Source organism: Hevea brasiliensis, chromosome 2 (genome assembly GCF_030052815.1).
Source record: "Hevea brasiliensis isolate MT/VB/25A 57/8 chromosome 2, ASM3005281v1, whole genome shotgun sequence".
In the NCBI taxonomy this organism is placed as follows: domain Eukaryota; kingdom Viridiplantae; phylum Streptophyta; class Magnoliopsida; order Malpighiales; family Euphorbiaceae; genus Hevea; species Hevea brasiliensis.
The window spans coordinates 16,390,518-16,413,225 of NC_079494.1; the positions used below are offsets into that span (position 1 = coordinate 16,390,518).

General features: G+C 33.9%; 2 protein-coding genes and 1 non-coding gene across 3 annotated transcripts; 1 reads left to right on the plus strand and 2 right to left on the minus strand.

Moving 5' to 3' along the window:
• The first annotated feature begins 1,448 nt into the window (after positions 1-1,448).
• LOC131177895 (uncharacterized) lies at positions 1,449-3,508 on the plus strand. The gene is made up of 2 exons (XM_058143065.1): positions 1,449-2,323; positions 3,292-3,508. Exons 1-2 carry the CDS (start codon positions 1,449-1,451, stop codon positions 3,506-3,508), a joined length of 1,092 nt encoding a protein of 363 aa, XP_057999048.1.
• An 11,327-nt stretch (positions 3,509-14,835) lies between these two features.
• Positions 14,836-18,025, minus strand: LOC131177896 (uncharacterized mitochondrial protein AtMg00810-like). The gene is made up of 5 exons (XM_058143066.1): positions 17,920-18,025; positions 17,628-17,710; positions 17,280-17,460; positions 15,064-15,542; positions 14,836-14,991 (listed from the first exon to the last, which is right to left on the minus strand). Exons 1-5 carry the CDS (start codon positions 18,023-18,025, stop codon positions 14,836-14,838), a joined length of 1,005 nt encoding a protein of 334 aa, XP_057999049.1.
• A 2,587-nt stretch (positions 18,026-20,612) lies between these two features.
• On the minus strand, positions 20,613-20,719 carry LOC131178011 (small nucleolar RNA R71). Its single transcript, XR_009147142.1, has one exon. It is a non-coding gene; the product is annotated as a small nucleolar RNA R71 (small nucleolar RNA).
• Positions 20,720-22,708: the final 1,989 nt, after the last annotated feature.

Genomic DNA, 22,708 nt, shown 5'->3' on the forward strand with positions numbered 1-22,708 from the left:
TTCTGTGAGGCTCCTTTCTCGTGGCGCTCAAGTGCTGGTCACTTCCCTGGAGAAGAACCGGACTGTTCGGGAGAACCCAGGTTTTGCCAAAGTGTTGGGGTCCTCCATCTGCCTATGGGAGGATCGGGATAGGCTGACTCCGGATAGTCTTGACGACATCCTGACCCGATCTATGAACCTGAATGTGGAGTGTTTGGTGAACCAGCACATCGTACGGGAGAAGGCGCATCGCCTGGCTAAAGAGGTCGAGAGGATAGGTCATGAAGCAGCTTCCCTCCGATCCCAACTATCATCCGCTCGGGACTACATATCTCAACTTGAGGGGCGAATGAAGTTCTATGAGGACATGCTGGCCGAGCAAGCTCATGTTCTGGCTGAGCGAGATCATGCTCTTGAAGAAGTGCAAGCGCTCCGGGGCGATGAAGCTGCTCAACTCGCTCACCTTGCTGAGGAGCTCAAGGCAAAAGAAGAGGAGATGGTGACCGGAGTGGGCGGCGCTTATGTGAATGCTCACAGAGATCTCCTGGCTGAGCTTAAGAAGTGTTATCCTGAGGAGGACTTTTCCTGGATGGCCAACCTGGCTCCCGAGGATGAAGGTGAGGAGAGTGAGGAGAAGGCTGAGGGTGAGAGGGGAGATGGACAAAATGTAGATTAGGCTGGGGGTGATCCTCCAGCTGAATGACTTGTACAAATTCTTGAAATGAAATGAAATGAAATGCCTCTTTTGTTCGATGAATGGTTGTGATCGGAAAATTTATTTAAACACTTGATTGTCTGAGTATAATGAAATAACTGAAAGTGATTATTAACCTAAGTGTGAGAGATCGGAAAACACAATGAGCATGAGATCGCTAAACGGGACTTGATTAAAATTGGAAATTTGGCGAACCCACTTAAGATCGAGATCATCATTACACCGGATTGGAATCTTAACTTGATTATTTCTAAACTTTTAAAATGAGAGATCGGCAATAAGACCGATGACATAAAGATCTAGTGTCGGTTCAATTTTGTTTGACAAGAGAGATCGGGAATGTACTTGACTGGTCAGGAGATTCGACAATTGGTTTGAGAGGTCGGTGAGTGATTTAATAGACCGGTAAGGCTTAAACTGATATGAGGACTTAGCATTGGTTCAATTCCTTATGAGGAGAGATCGGAAATGTGGTTATCTAGCAAAGAGAGATCGGAAATGTAATTGGCTGTCAAAGGGAGACTTAGTGCTGGGGATCGGTTTCAAAGTTTATTGATTCTGGGGATCGACCAAAGTTTATTGATTCTGGGGATCGGCCAAAATATGGTGTCGACAAGTACAAGTGAATTTAATAAAGTGTGTATGAAGTTTACTGCAAAAGAAATTTGAGATGCTTTAGTGGTTACTCATGAGGGTACTAGTCAAGTAAAGGATAATAAGATGGATTCCTATCTATCAATATGAATTGTTCAAGATGGAGTTGGATGAAACCATAAGTGAAATGTATGATAGATTTGTGGAGATTATAGGAGGAATTAAATCTCTTGGGAAGACATTCACAAATGAGGAGCTAGTAAAGAAGATTTTAAGAAGTCTTCCTAAGGAGTGGCTACCCAAAGTAACTTCACTCAAGGATTCCAAGGACCTGAGCAAGGTACAACTTGATGAGCTCTTAGGAAATCTCATTGACTATGAGGTGACCCTCAAAAGAGAGCAAGTGGAGGAACCTAACAAAGCCAAAAAGACCATTGCCTTCAAAGTATCTTCTGAAAACTCAAGTGATGAAGATGATGAGTTTGATGAGGAAGAATTGGCTCTAATGACAAGGAGAATAAGGAAGATGCTCTTCCAAAACAAGAAGTTCATCCCAAAGAGGAACTTCAAGAAGGACAAGGGAGAAAGTAGCAAGAGGGATCCTCCCATATGCTTTGAATGTAACAAGCCGGGTCACATTAGAGCAGATTGTCCCAAATTGAAGAAGCCTTTTAATAAGTTTAAGAAGTTCAAGAAGTTCAAGAAGAAGGTACTTAAAGCAACATGGGATGAATCAAGTGACTCCGAAGATGAGGAGATTGGTGATCAAGTTGCCCAAATGTGCTTCATGGCAATGGAGGAAAGCTCCAATGAGGTAACTTTAAATGATGATGTTGTTGAATTTTCTTATGATGAACTAGTTAATGCTTTTAAAGTTATGAATGATGAACTAGAATTAAGGCATAAGAGAAATAAACTTTTGAAAAGTGAGCTTGCTAGTTTAAGGAAGGAGAATGAGACCTCATCTAAGGTTGATAGACCTTTGGATAGTAATATGCAAAAATCCTTAGATGAGCTTTCATTAGAAAATGAGAAGTTAAAAAATGAAATTTTGGAGCTAAAAACTTCTCTTTCCAAATTTGCTAAAGGAAAGGATAAACTTAATGCAATTTTGGACTCTCAAAGGTTTCCTAGCATCAAGTATGGACTTGGCTATAGTAAATTTACCCAAGCTCCTCCTTCCAAGACCATTTTTGTTAAAGCATCTAGTTCTAATAAGCCTAGTCCCCAAGTGCCTAGTCCAAAGGTGTCCAATCCTAAAGGATAAGAACCAAAGAAATCTTGTGGAAATAAAACTAGAAAGATCTCAATTCATCAAAATGCTTCCAGACAAATGTAAATAGGACATGTACATCTAAGAGAGTTGCACCTAGACCAAACTTCGATAAGGGACATATTATTAGGCCTCATAGCCATCATCACACTCACCATGCCTCATGCTCACATGCATATAATGGACATAAAAAGAATGGTCACACGAGACCATATTCACACTCTTATGCATATAGACCAAGAATAAAAAGGTTCAATGGTCATTATCACTATTGTGGCAAGTTTGGTCACATCAACTATAGGTGTGCCATTAGGAAAATCCATCTTGGATATAGTAGAATATTTGATTTTAATGATGGAACTAATAACCCCCAAGGACCCAAGTACATTTGGGTACCTAAAGTAAATTGAATTATCATGTGTAGGTGTGCTTGAAATCCTCAAAGCTTGAAAGCAAGTGGCACTTGGATAGTGGATGTTCAAGACACATGACCGGAAATGCCAATCTCTTCCTTTTACTTGAAAAGAAAGATGGAGGTGGGCAAGTGACTTTTGGTGATAATGGTAAAGGTAAAATTGTGGGAATAGGTAAGGTTGGTAAGGAAAACTCCCCTATTCTTGACAAAGTACTTTTGGTTGATGGTTTAAAACATAATTTGCTTAGTGTTAGTCAATTATGTGATAAGGGCTGTAGAGTTGTTTTTTGAGTCCAAATCTTGCTTTGTGTCTAGGATGAGTGATAACAAAATGTTGTTTATTGGTGAAAGAATTCAAAATATTTATGTTATCGATTTGCATGCTTTGTCTAACAAAGAGGTCAAGTGCTTTGTTTTTATTAGTGATGACTCTTGGACTTGGCATAGAAGGCTTGCACATGCTAGCATGGACCTTCTTGCAAACTTGAACAAGGATGAGCTAGTTGATGGGCTACCAAAGATCAAGTTTTAAAAGGATAACGTGTGTAATGCATGCCAAATGGGTAAGCAAGTCAAGAGCTCTTTTAAATCTATTCATAAGGTATCTACTTCTAGACCCCTTTAATTGTTACATATGGATTTGTTTGGTCCTACTAGAGTAGCTAGCTTAGGTGGCGTATATTATGCCTTGGTGATTGTTGATGACTACTCTAGGTATACTTGGGTTGCATTCCTTGCTCATAAGGATGAATGTTTTGATATTTTTGAGAGATTTTCAAAAAGGGTTTAAAATGAAAAGGGTTTTCAAATCTTTTTTATTAGGAATGATCATGGTAGAGAATTTGAAAATGACAAATTTGATAAGTTTTGTAACTCACTAGGGATCACTCACAATTTTTCTTCTCATAGGACTCCCCAATAAAATGGTGTTGTTAAGAAAAAAAAAATAGAGCTCTTTTAGACATGGGAAGGACTATGTTAAATGAATATAATTTGCCTACTTATTTTTGGGCGAAAGCCATTAATACGGCTTGTTATGTTTTAAATAGAGTTTTGATTAAACCTATTTTAAAGTAAACCCCTTATGAGCTATGGAATGGCAAGAAACCTAAAATAGGTTATTTTAGAGTTTTTGATTGTAAATGCTTCATTTTGAATACCAAAGATAATTTAGATAAATTTAGCTCTAAAACTGATGAAGGTATCTTCTTGGGGTACTCTACATCTAGTAAAGCATATAAAGTCTTTAATAAGAGAACCTTAGTTATTGAGGAGTCAGTGCATGTTGTATTTAATAAAGCTAACCTCTTTAGTCCTAGAAAAGATATTTCTTGTGATGTTGATGTTGTAGGTAATCTTGATGAGTTGACTCTTGAATATCCTCAATCTAGTGGAATTCAAGATCAACACATGGAAGATCCCTTGAAGGACTTGAAAGCTAATCAAGTTGAGCTTCAAAAGCAACAAGGTCAACTAGCTCCATATCAAGCAGTTCAACAAGATCTACCTAAAAATTGGACATTCAAGAAGGATCATCCTAAAGACCTAATCATTAGTGATACATCAAAAGGGGTAACAACTAGATCATCTCTTAGAAATATATATAATAGCCTTGCATTCATTTCTCAAATAGAACCTAGTAGCATAGATGAGGCCATTAATGATGAGAGTTGGGTACTTGTAATGCAAGAGGAGCTCAATTAATTTGAAAGGAATAAGGTTTGGACCTTAGTTCCTAGGCCAAAAGACCATCCATCCATAGGAACCAAATGGGTGTTTAGAAACAAATTAGATGAGGATGGAAACATAACTAGGAATAAAGCTAGGTTAGTAGCCAAAGGCTATAACCAAGAGGAGGGCATTGACTATGATGAAACCTTTGCCCCTGTAGCTAGATTAGAAGCCATTAGAATCTTGCTTGCATATGCATTATACATGAATTTTAAACTTTTCCAAATGGATGTTAAAAATGCTTTTCTAAATGGTTTTATTGATGAGGAGGTATATGTTGAGCAACCTCCTGGTTTTGAAAATCATGAGTTTCCAAACCATGTTTTTAAATTGACTAAAGCCTTGTATGGTTTGAAACAAGCTCCTAGAGCTTGGTATGAAAGGCTTAGTAACTTTCTTTTACAAAATGGTTTTTCAAAAGGAAAAGTTTATACAACTCTTTTTGTTAAAAATCATGTAAATGACATCCTTGTAGTACAAATATATGTTGATGATATTATATTTCGTGTTGCTAATGAGTGTTTGTGTGAAGAGTTTGCTAATACCATGAAGAGTGAGTTTGAGATGAGCATGATGGGAGAACTCAAGTTCTTCCTTGGGCTTCAAATCAAGCAAGCTAAGGATGGCATCTTCATCAACCAAGCCAAGTACACTAAAGAATTGATCAAGAGGTTTGGAATGCAGAATAGCAAGCCAAGTAGAACTTCAATGAGCACAAACACCAAACTTGATAAGGATGAAAAAGGAAAACCGGTTGATGAAAAGCTCTATAGAGGTATCATTGGTAGTCTTTTATATCTCACAGCTAGTAGACCGGACATTATATTTTTCGTATGTTTATGTGCATGTTTTCAATCATATCCTAAAGAGTCTCATTTGCATGCTGTTAAACATATTCTCAAATACTTGAATGGTACATTTCATTTAGGTTTATGATATCCTAGAAATGCATCCTTTGATTTATGTTCCTGCTCGGATGCTGACTTTGCTGGAAGCATCCTTGATAGTAAGAGTACCTCAAGTACTAATCAACTCCTAGGACACTCTTTAGTTTCTTGGTGTAGCAAGAAACAAAACTTGGTTGCACTTTTCATGGCCGAAGCCGAATATGTGGCTGTAAGTCTTTGTTGTAGCCAAATACTTTGGATCAAGCAACAATTAAGAGACTTCAAAGTATCTCTTGATCACAGTCCTATTAAATGTGATAACACAAGTGCAATCAATTTGACTAAGAACCCCATGTAACATTCTAGAACCAAGCATATAGATATTAGACATCATTTTATACGTGATCATGTATTGAATGGTGATGTTGTTCTTGAGTTTATTGATACACATCACCAATTAGCTGATATCTTTACAAAACCTTTGTGTGAAGATAGGTTTAATTTTATTAAGAGAGAATTAGGCATGCTTGACAACCTTGATGCTTGAGATTGTGACTTACTGTTCACATGAACAAAATATGGGTTTCCTATTTTTGGCTGCCATATGATCACAATACTATTCCTCATTAATTTAGATTATTCTCCTTGATTATTCTATGAAGGTTATTTACCAAGATTCTGTTGATGCTTTGAATAGACTCCTTGATGGTTTTACAAGTCCTATGCAAATGAAATTAGTAAATTTGTATTGAAGTCTTCTTGGCTTTTTGTAGGTTATTCTTTAAAATAATTGTTATATTGCCTCTAGATTGAGCATATACTATATGGTGGTAAGCCTTTGAATGATGCCATAATTTTTGTATGTTTTTTCTTCTAGAGTACATTTTGATAATGCCAAAAGGGGGAGATATATAGCTAGTGGATGAATTAGCTAAGTGAATGAATAATTCCAAATTTTAAGCTTTAAACATGATATATAAATGATGATTTAGTGGGATACATTTTTTGGATATACTTAAGTGATGCTTCTTGGTAATCCTTTGATACATATTCTGAATTGTTTTTGATGTAGAAACAACTTTACATCATCATTCACCTAGGACTTATGGCATTGCATTCATTGATTCAAAGCCTCTCTTATGTGCTCTCCAAATTCTATTTAGTGAGGCACAAACTGTTTTTGAAAGGGAGAGTACATTAAGAGGGAGAATTTCTTAAAAACACACACTTCACTTGCGCTTAATTTTTCTCATCCACTAATTGTTTGTCATCATCAAAAAGGGGGAGATTGTTGGACCTAGGTATCTTAACCCATATTTTGATGATAATAAACAATTAGTATGCTACTAATATATTTTGGAAGTGTTTGTGTTGAGTTTGTAGGCCCTAGATTCAAAATTATCAAATTACTTCAAATCAAGGTTAAGGAAGAGCAAGATAAGGAAGCAAATATTTATGGGACCCTACAATGTAACTTTTATTTATTGTATATCTTGTAAATCTCATTTAATTAATTGTGTTGACTCAAGTCTAGGTGGTACTAAGAATACTTGTTCAACTTAGTTTTCACCTAATTTTTTATCAAGGGAAAATTAAATAAATTTTTCAAAAATACAAAATTAATTTTAAAAGTATTTTAGTTGCAAAATAAATTGAATTAACTTTCCAATGGCTCAAACGGACCAAAACTCCGAGTTCGGATCAAAAAGTTATGAGTTTTTTAAACTCTTAATTTGTTAGTGTATTTACTTGTAACTTTTTCTTGACCAAGAGGGACTAAAATAAAATTTTTATATTTGAGAAATACAAATTTATTTTTGAAAGTATTTTCATTGAAAATTTTATCAAATTAGCTTTCCAACGGTTCAAACAGATCAAAAATCCGAGTTCCGGTCAAAAAGTTATGCATTTTTTAAGCCTAAGTGCCCTTTTGACACTTTCTGTCCAGATAGCACTTTGGCAGCCGAAAGTGGGAAGTTCAGCTGCCAAAGTCCACTCTTTAAATCATGGTTTTTTAGTGTTAAAAGTCATTTTGTCCAGAGAACACTCCAGCAGTCGAAAGTGAGAACTTCAACAGCCGAAAATGGGAACTTCGGTAGTCGAAAGTGACTTTTCAAAAACTGTTTTTTGGGGCTCCAACCTTCGGCAGCCAAAGTAAATAACTTCGGTAGCCGAACTTGAGTTTCTACAACTCGATAAAATAGACTTTTGGGTGGTTGAACGGCTAGTTTTGCATTTAATGCACCCCCAACGACTATTTTCTTATAAAAACTATAAATAAACACCATTTATGACTGAAAATAAGTTTAGACAACAATAATCTTTTGAAAATTTATTGTGTTCTAAAGATTTTCTTCATTTTATCTCTCTAGAACTTGAGCTACCATAGTTAATGTTGAGAACTTGATATTTGAGTTACAAATTCATTGTTCTGAGAGTTCCTTCAAAGTTATTGTGAGCACTTATTATAATTTTGAGTGTGATAGAGTTTTAAATAGCTCTTGAGTGTAAAGGGATTTATAAAAGAGCAAGGGTTTGCTCTTGTGGTGATTGTAAGGGGTTTATTCTTCACCCAAAGAAGAATTTTAGTGGAGTTAACTCTCAAGGAGGGTCTTGAGGAGAGGACGTAGGCTTGGGATAGCTGAACCTTTATAAATCTCTTGTGTTATCATTCTTCCTTTTCTCTTCTTTGTGTTTAAATTTCTTTTAGTCTTTAATTTTGCAATTAGAACCCAATTCATCCCCCCTCTTGGGTTGTTAAAAGGGATAACATAGGCATAAAGGGTGCCTAACACCTTCCCCTTATGTACCCACTATCCCGAACCTAGACATTGGGCTATGGTAATGACGGTCATGGAAACTATGCAAGGAGTAAGTTTTCATTCATGACCCTCAGAAGAAACATTGAATATGTCCCGATTTTTACTCGGGTGGAGACATTTTTCTATCTATGCCTTTGTGGCATAAATCCTTACTGCTGTGGTAACGTTATGGGAAGACGGTACTTACCAGTGGTTTGATTCTATTAGAATTGTATGAAGTGCATGTCTAGAAAATGCTAAGGAGGTGGTACTTAAGTGAGACTATTGTGACTTCACTATCTTTCCTGGGCATTACTTAGTGTATTTTATATAATTCTAGTGGATGATATTTCACCTCACGCCCCTCACTCCTACAATAATTACGTAACATAATTAATTATACTTAAAATAACATAATTATCATTTTATACAAAAATAATATAATTATAACTACTTGTTTTAATGTTTTTTATTTATTGTTAATACTATCAAAATTACCATTACTCTGCTACCACTACTACACTACCATTACTCCTACTTTGTCATCACTACACTACCGCCGTCGCCACCACCACCCTCATCCAATTACCATCATCACTATAACTATCACTATCACTTGACCACTGTTATCACTACTTAGTTATTATAATCTTGTAACACCCTCATTTTCGTAGTCCGTACGTCCTACTGTTCCGATGGCTAATGTCTGCCCTGAAAAGTTGGAATGTCTGGAACTACACTCCAGTGATAGTAAACAAGCATAAAATAATGAAATATGTGATGAGAAAAATTATGGAAAAATAAAAGAGAGAAAATGAAACTAAGTTAAACGAGCCGGCACCACAGCGATGGGTGACCGCACCGGGAAAGGTTGTTGCCGACCCCAGGACTGCGGGGAACCCTCGAAATTAAATTTCGGGACATAAGTAAAGGTTTATTGAAATATAATTGACACTAGAAATATCAAAAAAAAAAAAAAATTAGTACAAAGAAAAACAAAAAATCGAGAAACAGACAAAAATCGGTGTTACCGAAAAATCGGGAATATAACCCGAAGTGGGGCATTTTGGTCATTTGACACCTAGAGTTGCCTTTTGACCTCAATTTTCATTAAAAATAAATGATATTACACTTTGAAAATGTCATGAAAAATAAAAATTAGGTACATTATATAAATAGTGAAAGAAATGAGGCAAATGTGTAAATTATGAAACTTTAAGTAATTAAATCATTAATTTATGGTTAGTGCTTCACTAACTCAGATTTTGGGACATAAATATAAGCCAATTTGGGATAGAAATGTTTATCTTCAACCTTGGAAACAAACCAGCCGAGAGAAACACCATGAAAATCCTCCATGGCCAAACCTCACTCCACCACCATGCACTCATGATTCAAGCCTCCTTTCCACTTGGTTTCTTCATTAAAGCTTGCACACACACCTTGGGCAGTATGTTGGAAGCAAAAAGAAGAGGATTTGATGAAGTTTTGGTGAAGCTCAAAAAGGTTAGTGCTTATTTTTCCTCCCTTGCTTTAGTAAACCTTGTGTTTAGGTTGAGGTGAGTACTTTGGTGAAGAGAAATGAAAAAAAAATAGTGAGATATGAATTTATCCATTTTCGGCAACCATGAAGGTTTGTGGTATTTGAGTTTTTCTTACCTTTAATGGATGGGAATTAAGGTTGATTAACTCAAATAAAAGTTATAGTAGGTTAATGTCCAAGTATGTGCATGCTAGTGCTTGAATTAAGGGTTTGAAATGGGACCTTGATGCTTTGGCAAACTGCCATGTTTGACAGCTTATAATATCATGAATTTGTGTGTGTGAATATGAAGTTTATTAATGAAATATGATGGTGTTGAATTGTGGGCAGTTTGTATAATTGCCATGTATGTGTAAAATAAGTGTTGATGTACATTGAATTTGGGTGGATGTGAATGTTGGACTTTAATGGTGAATTGTGTGCATTAAGCACTTGAGTGTTCTACCCAATATGCTTGCTGGAATTGTATTTAGTATTTGTAGAAGTGCTATGAATAAATAATGAAGTCATGAGGAGGAAGAGGAATGTTAAATTGGAAGTGTAATTGTCTAGTACAGGTTGTGTATGTTGGCAGCACCTAAATTAGGTTATAAGTGCAAAAATGTGAACCTAATTGGTATGAGGCCAATGGAGGGTGAAATTAGACACCAAATAGGCCAACTTTCATGTAGAAATATTGCCAAAATTCTGCCTAGAAACTGACCTTAAAAATAACCAAATCCGGATTAGTGACTTGAAAGCCTAAAAATTGACCATTTGGGCAGCAATTAGTGTTTTGGCCATAACTCACTCAAAACAGGTCCAATGGACCTGAAATTTTTACCATGGATAGCTTAGACATAGAGATACAATTCTTATGAAGATAAATGACCAGAACCAAGTCAAATAGCTTGCACAAGTTCAGGTACCAAAACTGCCAGAACTAAAAGTGACCTAAAATTGACCAAATTTTGCACTAAAGGTGCAATCTATCCAACTTTAATAAATTGACCATATCTTGGTCTATACAACTCAGAATGACCTGAAATTTTGTCCCAAGTGCAATAAGACATAGATCTACAAGTTTGTAAGTCGGATCAGAAATCGAAAACTGGGGGAACTAGGTCATCCGACTAGGTCAAAATAGCATACCGAAATTCGGTAAATTGCAATAAAATGCAATACACTTGAAAATGAATTTGGTAACATATATCAATACTAAAGGACTATAAAATGTGATATATTGGTAACATTAAACCTAATTCACCTAGAGTGCATCAAAAGGTCAACATTATAGGTTGACTAATGAAATGAATTGATGGGAATAATACTAAGAAAATTTAGATATTGGATTTTATTGTTAGAAGCAATTTAACTGAGTACTGAAACACTTTAAATTGTGTGTTTCAGTTGAAAAGGATATTGAAAAGCATAAGGAACATTGAGTCAAGGCCTAGAGGCGACTCAAACCAGGTCTGTGCACAATACTTTTTATATTCACTGCTTTATTAGAAACTTTATTTGAAAAAATGAGTTATGAATAATTTTTTATTGTTTTGGTTTTGAGAATTTTATTTGAGAATTATTGTGTTGCCTACTTTGTAAATGGAAATTTTGAGATAAATTGTGTTTAGTAGTATAGGAGCAAAGTAGGGACGGCGATACGTAATGCCTACGATTCCTGGTAACTCTCACGCATGAACTCAGGAGCTTGCAGGGATGGCGATACGTAACGCCTGTAAGTGCTCTGATAGGTACACTATATTCCTCCCTCTTTGACTTGTCAGTCTGAGGTGAGTATGGATGTTCATTAGCTACCTAGCCACCTCCCTCATTGATTTCGATTAGTGAGGTGAGTTTGCCTTGTCGTGGTGTACAATACGGAATGTTCAAAAAAGTTTGTGTTATAACCTAAGTTATGTTATTGATTGGCAACACTGTGTTATTAAATTATTTGATCAAATTTGTGTTATATGAGCTTTGAAAATTGTTACAGGAAATTGTGAATTATTTGTATTGTAAATTGTCAATAAATGTTTTATATACCGCATTTTAAATTGTTATTGTGCACCACTGAGTAAATTTTACTCAGCGATAGCTTTTTCATTATTGTCGCAGGTAGACAGACAGATAAAACAGCAGAGTAGGCTGCTTGTGCTATGCTTTTGGGATTTTACCAGGTATATTGAGTATACCACTTCCTTGTAATTATTATTGTAATGTATGTGCACTGTATGTATATATTGTACTTGGTCTTGAGCAGTTGTAAACTAAAGTTATAAATTATTTTGACCTATAAAAATGTTGTACTATAACTTTCTTATCTCAGCTTTGAAATACTTAGTCATTTTGCATTCTATTTTTGAAACTACTGAAAGTGATGTTGAATTGAGTTTGACTTATGTTTGAGAAAATTGATTTGTGTTGAGCCATATTGGAGTTTGGGACTGAAACAAATATATTGGAAGTATTTTCTATAGGTTTTTGAAGAACTGTTTTGCTCCAAATACAGACGGCGCTCTGCCAAAATTTTTATAAAATTTGTGGCTATTTCAGACCTAATATGTGATTTAACTTCGATAAAAAAAATTTTAACACATGTCAAAAGTGCTCACCACTGTAAAAAGAAATAAAAAAAAGGTTTAAAATTCCTTGTAGTGTATTTAATGGGTTATCAGTAGACGAAGTTTAGTAATTCATTAGGTATACTACGGGATCATGTTACATTTATGGAGGCGTAGGGTGTGACAAATCTCGACCACCACTTGACCACCATCACTATCACTACCTGATCTTGTCACCACCACTACCACCGCCACTACCACTACTATCACTCAACTACCAATCACTATAACTATTACTACACATTATTAATATTATAAATAAATTAAATATTAAAATAAAAATTATAATTACACTACTTATATTTTTATTTTAAAACCAAACAGAGGAATGTAATGATAATTATATTACATTACATTACAATTTGATTGCATTATATAATTGATTATATTATAGTATATTACACTCTATCAAATGTAACATCAGAGTTTTCTAATGCTATGTTTAGATTGAGTGATTTGACTTTATGAATTTGGATTTGAATTAAATAAATTATTTAGATATTCTAAATTTGAATTTAGTCTAAATCTCATATATTCATGGTAAGTTTAAAAATTTAAAATTTAAAATAATTACTTTTACTTTGCTATTTCAAATTTATCACATAACACCAATTAAATGTATTATCTCTACACGATGTCGCAAATTCTAGTCACTTTCATAAAAAAAAAAAAAATTATTAGCCAAATAAAAAATTTATAAATTTTAAATTTTAAATCAAACATTTGAAATCCAAATTTCAAATACAAATCCTAAAATCCAAACACAACCTAAAGAAATTTATAAAAGGAAAATGTGTTGCAAACCTAAAATATTTAATAACTCACCCAATCAATTAATTAATCAACAACAACATTGATCAACTCAAATTTTCAATTCAAGCTCAGTCATTTTCCCTTTAAATGTTTTGTCTAAATTTCAATTCTAAGCATTATCTTTCTATTCCAAGTACTAAATTTCAATTCCAATCAATCATTTGTACTTTCAATATATATAACCTACTTTATTTTTATAATCTATAGCTTATTTTTAATTATTTGAGAATAATGTTGGTAAAGCTACGTAGTTGATTTCCTTTCTTTTAATTTTTAGAAGTTAGTTTAAGCGCATTCTCAAATTACACCTACTTATTTGGTACATCTACATTTAATTTTAAACTATTAATCAATTAAATTGTTTAATAGCAAATAAAAATATATTTAATAAATATATATATTTTTTTACTTTTAATATTTTTCTTAATATTTTAATAATATTAAGCGGTGATTATATATATATATATATATATATAAAGAGAGAGAGCAAATGGAGGCTTTCGTGAAATAGGAAAAAAAATAATGTTATTTTATATATTAAAATTATTTTTTTTTCTTTTTATTTTTTCAGCTCTTACTTCATTAGCCAAAAAGCTTATTCCTTTGTCCAAAACTTAAGATTTCTCCAAATCTATCGTAGTTTATCGTGCCCTCTTTTAAATCCGCCAACTTTACATTCCATCAACAACATAAGAATAATGCATCTAGACTCTAGCACTCCATGAAGGAATTGAAGACCATGTTGTTTCGTCTCTTTATCACCTTCAATGACACTTTCTCCATTTTTCTTCTTAGGCTTAGTTTGTGGAATTGATGGCATCCAAGTTGCAACAATTAGTCCATGGCATGCCAAGCTTCATAGTTTGTGTCCAAGCATGAAACTACCTACTACAAGTGGTTGTTGTCAAAGTAGTTATTTTATACTTGTCTTGCTAGAATTCCCTATCATTGTGAATCATTACTTGTAGAGGAGAAAGATAATTATTTCTTGAGTTTCACAGAACATGGAAAAAAAATAACATTTTCTGTCAAGGCCAAAAAGGAAAAAAAATCTGATAAAAAATGAAACATGAGATAGAGCAGAAAAGATTCTCATCTCATTAAACCAAGAAAAAGGTTTTATACAAGGCAACTCAACAAACTCACATAAGAAGAATAGAAAAAAGGCTAACTGAAACTAGTTAACTAATTTACAGATACAGCTAAGTAATTTGAATAGGTTAAGCTTCATATTAGCTACTGCTTTATCTGCGATAATACCCCATCGCAAGATGGAGAATGAATATTTTGCATTCCCAGCTTAAGTGTGAGACTATGAAATGGAGCAATAGCCAAGGGCTTCATAAAAATATCTGCAACTTGAGCTTTAGATGAAACAAGCAACAACTTGATGAGACCTTACTAGCTCTTCTCTCTAACAATGTGACAATCCAATTCGATGTGCTTAGTTCTTTCATGAAATATGGAATTGGCAGTAATAACTAATTATCATAATAGACCAAAGCAAGCTTTTTGTATGGAACACAAAAATCATTAAGCAAATAAGTTAGCCATTGCAATTCACATGTGACAGCTGCAAGAGCTTGATATTCAGGTTCAGAAGATGAATGAGAAATTATGGTATGCTTTTTAGATTTCTAGGAGATTAATGAATTTCCCAAAAAAATACAAAAGCCAGTGACTGACCTACGAGTATTAACGCAACTAACCCAAGTAGAGTCACTGAAGCTCTTGAGTTGAAGATCAAAAGTCGCATGGAAGAAAAAACCTTTTTGTGGAGAACCTTTGATAAATTTCAAAATTTGATGTGCTGCCTGTAGATGGACAGTAGTGGGATGAGCTAAATATTGACTCAATTGTTTCATGAAAAATGCCAAATTAGGCCGAGTAGTGATAAGGTATAAGAGCCTCCCTATAAGCCTTTTGTAAAAGGAAACATTAGGAATAGGATCTCCTGAATCTTGCTTTAATTTTAGTGAACAATCCATAAGGGATTTAGCAAGCTTTGAAGCTAATAATCCTACATCAATCAACAACTTTAAAGCATACTTTCGTTGATTAAGCAAAATACCTTTAGATGATATGGCAATTTCTATACCTAAGAAATATTTGAGTTCACCTAAGTCTTTAATTCTAAAAGAATCATCAAGAAAAGCCATCACTATATTAATCTCATCCATAGAATTTCCTGTCAATATAACATCATCCACATATAGTAGAAGAGCAGTAAAAGAGGTGGATGTTTGCTTAGTAAATAAGGAGTAGTCTGATTTAGACTGATTATACCCAATAGATATTAAGGTTTTAGATAACTTGGAGAACCATTAACTACTTGCTTGTTTTAAACCATAAAGAGCATTTAGTAGTTTGCAAGCTTGATTTGGTTTTGATGAATGAAAACCTTGAGGCATAATCATATAAACTTCCTCATTTAAATTGCCATGAAGAAAAGCATTATTAACATCTAATTGCTAAAGGATCTAGTTATGAGCTGTAAGAGTAAGCAATAATTGCACTTTAGTTATTTTAGCTATGGGAGAAAAGCTATCAAAGTAGTCAAGTCCCTCTGTTTGGGTATACCCTTTAGCAACTAATCTTACTTTGTAACATTCAATAGAACCATCTGTCTTGTGCTTAATTTTATAAAACCATTTGTATCCAATTGGAACTTTTCCACTTAGCAAATCGGCAAGTACTAAGTAAGGTTTTACTCCAAAGTTCTAATCTTAACTAGCATCGCTTCTTTCCAGCAATCAAATTTCATAGCTTAGGAATAGGATTTAAGCTCAGAAGTAGTGGTTATTGAAAGAGCAAAATGTCTATATGAAGGAGATAAAAAAAATCATAAGAAAGAATAGTAAAAAGAGGATATAAAGCACCGAAAGAAGATGACTCAGTTGAAACTGAAGAAGATAAGTTGTAGTGGTAGTCCTATAAGTATATTGGTACTATCCTAGTTCTGCTGGACCTTCTTGCAATGGGAGGAGATGAATAAGATGAAGAAGATTAAAGAACAGAAAAATCATCAAAGGTTGTAATGGTATTATTTTAAGGTAAGGGTGGGGGAGAAAATATCAGCAACATATTGCATAGGAAAGGATGGAGAATGAAAAGGGAAAGTAGATTCATTAAAATATAGCATTTCTTAAAATAAAAATTTCTTTTGAATTAACATCAAATAGAATATATCCCTTTATACTATTCTTAAAACTAATAAAGATACATTTTCTAGCTCTAGGATCGAATTTGGTTCTATTGACAAACAAGGTAGAGGCAAAACATAAAGAACCAAACACTCTGAGATGCTTAAAATTAAGGTTGGTTCTATAAAGAAGCTCATATATAGACTAGTTTTAAAGACTGATGTAGGAATTCTGTTTATTAGATATGTGGCATGAGCAACAGCATAGGACCAAAAGATTTTGGGTAAGTTGGCTTAAAAAAGAAGGGCCTGAGCTACATTGAGAATATATTAGTGTTTCCTTTTAGCTTTTGCATTTTGCTAAGGTGTTTCTACACAAGTGACTTGATGTAAAATGCCTTTTGAAGTATAAAATTATGGCATGTTAAATTCTAGGCCGTTATCACTTCAAATGGCTTCAATTTTAGTGGCAAATTGAGTCTCAACAAGAGTGGTGAAAGATTAAAGTAGAGATTGAGTCTCAGACTTTGATTTCATTAAAAACAGTCAGTTATGCCTTGAAAAATCATCGATAATTGTTAAAAAAATATTTATGGCTATGGATAGAGGGAACAAAAAAGGGACCCCACATGTCAACATGGATAAGCTCAAAGGTAGTAATAGTCTTTGAATTGCTAGATGGAAAAGGTAACTTCTTTTATTTAGCAAAATGACAAACATCACAAATTTGGTCTGAAAAATGAGTAACAAAGGTATATTTATTTTTTTTTTATAATAGTCAACCTATCTGAAAAGGATGGCCTAATCTATAATGCCAGAGATTAAAGGAAGCTGAATGAGATGTTGATGAAGAATTACAGAAAGAAACAGTAGTTGCAGTAGCACTAGGTGAAGCAAGATCTACCAATCCATAGAGACTAGTTTTAAGCTCAGCTAAGCCAATCTTCCTCAAGGTATTCAACTCCTGTATTAGACACTTATCATGGTAAAAAGTTAGAAAATGAGATGAAGAAGTAAGTTTTGAAATTGAAATGAGATTAAACTTAAATTAGGGAATATAAAGAATTTTTATTAGTATAAAGATGGTTGAGAAATGAATTGTGCCAAAAAAATGTGCTAAAACTGGACTACCATTAGAAGTTTAACACTAATTGGTTTAATTCTTTTGCATCCAGTGAAGTATGAAAAAGAAGAAGTGATATGGTCTGTGGCACCTGTATTAAGAATCCACAAAAAAGATTGAGATAAACTAGCTAAAACAAAATGAGTACCTAAAGAGGATGGAATATTGGGTTAACAACAAGACTTGTAGTGACTTGATTAATGTTGTGTGAAGTAAAAGTGGAATTAGATTGCTGAATTAAAGCTAACAAGCATGGACATTGCCCGAGTTTGAAACCAAAACTTATGCGCTTCTAACTACCTTGTGAAAAATTATGAAGAATAGGCATCTTAGCAGAATCAGCAAAGCCAAAATTGCCATCAATAGTACCAGAATTGCCATTCAGATCAGAATTGACGTTATTCATAGTTAGTCCATATGAATTTCTAACCTTGAAACCAAGTGGAAAACCATGTTTACGATAGCAAGTCTCCTCTATTTGTTTTAGTTTGCTGCAATATGTACAAACTTTATCATTATGAAATCTAGGTTATTAGCCATAGGTTGAGAAAAAGAATTAATACCCCTTCCACACATCGGCCTTTGGAAATTACTTTAAAATGTTGTGGCACTCATTTCATATAAGTGTTTCAGGATAGTTTTGCATCCAGTTTGCCCTTATAATTGAGTACTTTTTATGTTTTCAGCTTTGTTTTAGCTTATTTGTTAATTTTAGTTACTTTATATTTGATTTTTATAATTTTAATGTTTTTAATAGATTTTGTGATAAATTGAAGGTCAATGAATGCATTAGGAGGTGATTTAAAGAAATTTAGAGCCCTTTAAGTATGGAGAAAAGTTAAAGAAATTAAGCCTTGAAAAATTAAGTTGGGTAAAATTTGCTTGAGATCTTGCTTATGATGTTACTCAGGGTATGTCATATTGCTTAACCTAAAACCTGGGATAAGTCACAAGTTAAGCACAGCTTAATTCCAATATATTCAGAGTTTTTATCACCAAACATACCGAGATTTGCTTGGGGTCCTGCTTGAGATCCTACTTAGGGTATGCGACAATGCTTAAGGTGCAACTCAAGTCATGCTAGAAGTAAAACATGAGAGAAAAAACTCATTTTAACACAAATCTACCGAGATTTGCTGAGGATACCGATTAACCCTAAGCTGACAAGCCATGCGGAAGCCAAAATTTGCTGAAGATGTTGCTTAGGGTAAGCAATATCCTAAGCAGACAACCCAAAACATGGAAAGCTCTACTAACCTGTATATTTTTACACCTCATTTTCTATCCACTCATTGGCTCTTATTCATTTTTAGACCTACTTTAGGGTAACTTTGGGACCATATAAAAGCATCATTTTCTAGTTTTTACCTTAAGAAGTAACAATAAGAAGAAAAAGGACGCCATCAATTCTAGAGAAAGGAGCTGCTGCCGCCATTTTTGGAAGCTCTAAGATTCAAAGACTTTGGGTTCTTCTACCTGGGTTTTTCTATTTTTTGTCCCTTATCATGTTTTTCTTTACTTTTCCATCATTTTTTCTTGTAAATATCAACATGAGTGAGTACAATCTTTAGATTTCAGAGTTGAAAAACATATTTTAGATTAATTTGTGGATTTGGTTTGGTTTACTCTAGATTTTATTTAAATATGAGTTTTGATTCTTTTCTTGTGTGCCTAATTTACTTACCTAATGTTAGCATCCATTAGTTATTGTTTTAATCTTTAATTGAAGGACCCATAGGTGAAGATCATTAATAGATAATTAAGGATTAGAACTTAAAATTACTTAGTTTTAGAAATAAACTAGGATTTTAAGAAGATTTATTGATTGATTACAAAACTTAATGGGTTTTAAGTTAATCAAATATCATACGAAAGTGGGCTTGGTTATCTTAAAATACGCTTTGATTTGCTTGAAAAAGAAATCAATCAATTTCAAACTCTATTTTCTCTTAAAATTGAAAAAACTAAGACGAATCCCAATTAATTTATGCATAAACCCCTAACTCTGGAATCATTTTATCATTAATTAGCATTTAATTTCAATTACCTGTTACTAATTTATTTTAATTGCCTCTAGATTTAAAATTTATTTGCTTGCTCTTTACTTATTTTGTTTAGATTTATCAATTTTGCCTTGCTTATTTACATTTACATTTTACTTTCACCAATCATTAGCCTAAATAATCACTTCATTCATAGTTTGGTACTCAAACGGCAAATTTTCATGGGAATGATACTTGACTTATCACTTCATTACTTGATATGGCTCATATACTTGCGGAAGCACACACATTAAGTTTTTGATGCCATTGCTAGGGATTTGATTTTTGTTTGATATTGAATGATTGTTTGATTGATTAATTTGGGTATTTTTATTTTTAATTTCTTTTACCATTTTACTTTGAGTATTTGTTTATTTTATTTTCTAGGTCCTTTTATTTTATGAGAAGGACAAAAAGTAAAGAAATCAATTTGTTTTTTAATCCAAAAATAGAAAGATAGCAAGAGCTTTAAGAGCAGAAGCTAAGAGGAGAAAAGCTGAATTTAGAGCTCAACAATAACAAGAAAGGGAACAAGAACAAGAGCAACCACAAGAAGCAATGGCTAACAATAACAATAACAATAACAACTGTTCTATGAAGGATCATGCCTATTCTAACATTGGGGATTTCATGCCAAATATCACAAGACCAAGAGTAGAAGCTAATAATTTTGAATTGAAGCCTGCACTCTGTTAAATGGTACAACAATCACAATTTGGGGGAAGTCTAAGTGAAAGTCCACATGTGCATCGAGCACACTTTCTTGAGATCAGTGATATGTTAAAGATAAATGGAGTTTCTAATGATGCAATTCAACTCAGATTATTTCCTTTCTCTTTAAAGGACCGAGCTAGAGAGTGGCTACATTATTTGTCACCAGGTTCTATCACAGCATGGGATGAACTTTCTCAAGCATTTTTGGCTCAATATTTTCCACTAAGTAAGATAGTTATGCTAAGAAATGAGCTAACTTCTTTCAAGCCTAGAGATGATGAGAGCTTGTATGAAGCATAAGAGAGATACAAGGATTTGCAAAGGAGATGTCCACACCATGGGATTCCTAAGTGGATGCTTGTTTAACATTTTTATAATGGAGGTTCTCTAGCTATTAGGAGTACAATTGATGCATCTTTTAGAGGTGATCTAATGGAGAAATTTGAAGATGAAGCTTTTTCTACTTCGGATAAAATTACTTGTCACAACTACCAGTGGAGTTGTGAGAGGAATGAGATCAAGAACTAGCTGATATGTTTGAGCTCGATGCCATGAATATGATTAATGCTAAGTTTGATGCTTCAACAAGGAAAATGGACAAGCTAAAAATGAAAGTAGATTCTTCAGTTGGAGGTTCAACTAATTCAATAGATGTTGGAGCTACAAACATTAATTGTGCTACTGATTTTCCTGCATTTGGTCAAGACTTTTCAAGTGAACAAGTAGATTATGTGGGGAACTACAATCAAGGACCAGGTGGTAACCCATTTTCTGTAACTTATGATCCATCATTGAGAAACCACCCAAATTTCTCTTGGGAAGGTAGACAAGGACAACACCAAAATTTTCAACAACCTTCTGAGCATCAATAACATCAAAATTTTTAGCAGAATAAAGGTCCTCCTCCTAGAATTCATAAACCTCAGAATGCACCTGCTCCACCTCAACCACAATAACCTCCACCACAACAAGCACAACCAGACAAGACAGCTAGATTGGTAGCCATGATTGAGACTTTACTAGCAAGCCATCAAAGTCAGCAAGATATGATTTCTCAATTAGCATATAAAGTGGATCAAATGGCAACACGCAACAAGATGTTAGAGAATCAAATAGCTCAATAGGTGAGGTCTTCAAATAGTAAAGCTTTTAGGAAGCTTCCTAGCCAACCAGAAAATTCAAGGGAGCATTGTAAGGCTATCACATTGAGAAGTGGAAAAACACTAGAGAGTGGGGATAAAAAGATTGTAGAGAAAGTTGAGGAAGAGAAAAATAAAGAGGGAGATAAAAAAGTTGAAGTTAAAGCTAAAGTTGAAGTTGAAAAAGAGAGTTCAGTGGAAGAAAAATAAAGTAAAGAGAAGGAGAGCGAAAAGGAAGAACCTAAATATGTAGTAGCCAAGACTTATATGCCACCTTTACCATTCCCACAGAGATTTCAGAAAGCAAAGTTAGATAAACAATTTGGGAAGTTTTTGGAGGTATTGAAGTCTTTGCATGTGACTATTCCTTTTACTGATGCTTTAGCACAAATGACTTCATATGCAAAATTTTTGAAGGAAATTTTGTCTAACAAGAAAAAGATGGAAGAATTTGAGACAGTAGCTCTCACAGAAGAAAGCAGTGCTATCTTGTAAAACAAGCTTCCACCTAAGTTAAAAGATCTTGGTAGCTTTTTAATACCATGTCACATTAGAGATGTCAATATAGATAAAGCTTTATGTGACCTTGGAGCCAGTGTTAGTCTAATGCTTTTGTCTATTTATGAGAAGATGAAGATTGGAAAAATGAAGCCTACCATCATTTCATTACAGTTAGCAGATAAGTCTATTAGGGTGATTGAGAATGTGCCTCTGAAAGTTGGGAAATTTTTCATACCAGTGGATTTTGTAGTAATGGAGATGAAAGAGGTGTGCACATTCCTATTATTCTTGGTAGACCTTTCCTTGCTATTGGTAGAGCTGTGATTGATGTAAAGAATGGAAGGCTTACATTAGAATTTAGGGAAGAAAAAGTTGAATTTAATTTGTTTCAAGCAATTAAAAAGAAAGATTATTCATATTCATGTTTGAGAGTTAATATGGTAGATGAGTTAGTTAAAGAAGAGTTTAAAAAGCAACATCCTGAAGATCTCTTAGAAGCTTGTTCAGTCCACAACATCACTAAAGAGGATGAGATTGTAGAAGCTATAGAATATGCTCAAATTTTGGAAGGAAATTCATCTTTGTCTATGGCTAATGTTGAGAAAATTGAAGATTTGAAGCAAGATGTTACTTCACCACCAATTCTTGAAGAAAGTAAAGCACCAAAGGTAGAATTAAAACCTCTTCCAATAA

Bases quoted from the DNA above. Each gene is read 5' to 3' on its own strand.
- LOC131177895 (XM_058143065.1), top strand. From the start codon at position 1,449: ATGGAGTTGGATGAAACCATAAGTGAAATGTATGATAGATTTGTGGAG. The intron at 2,324-3,291 runs GTTAAAAAATGA...CTTTGTGTCTAG, and splicing joins CTTTCATTAGAAAATGAGAA to GATGAGTGATAACAAAATGT.
- LOC131177896 (XM_058143066.1), bottom strand. From the start codon at position 18,025: ATGAATAACGTCAATTCTGATCTGAATGGCAATTCTGGTACTATTGAT. The intron at 17,461-17,627 runs GTAGTCCAGTTT...TGTCTAATACAG, and splicing joins TTAGTGTTAAACTTCTAATG to GAGTTGAATACCTTGAGGAA. The intron at 15,543-17,279 runs GTTGACTATTAT...TTATATTGACAG, and splicing joins AGGCCATCCTTTTCAGATAG to GAAATTCTATGGATGAGATT.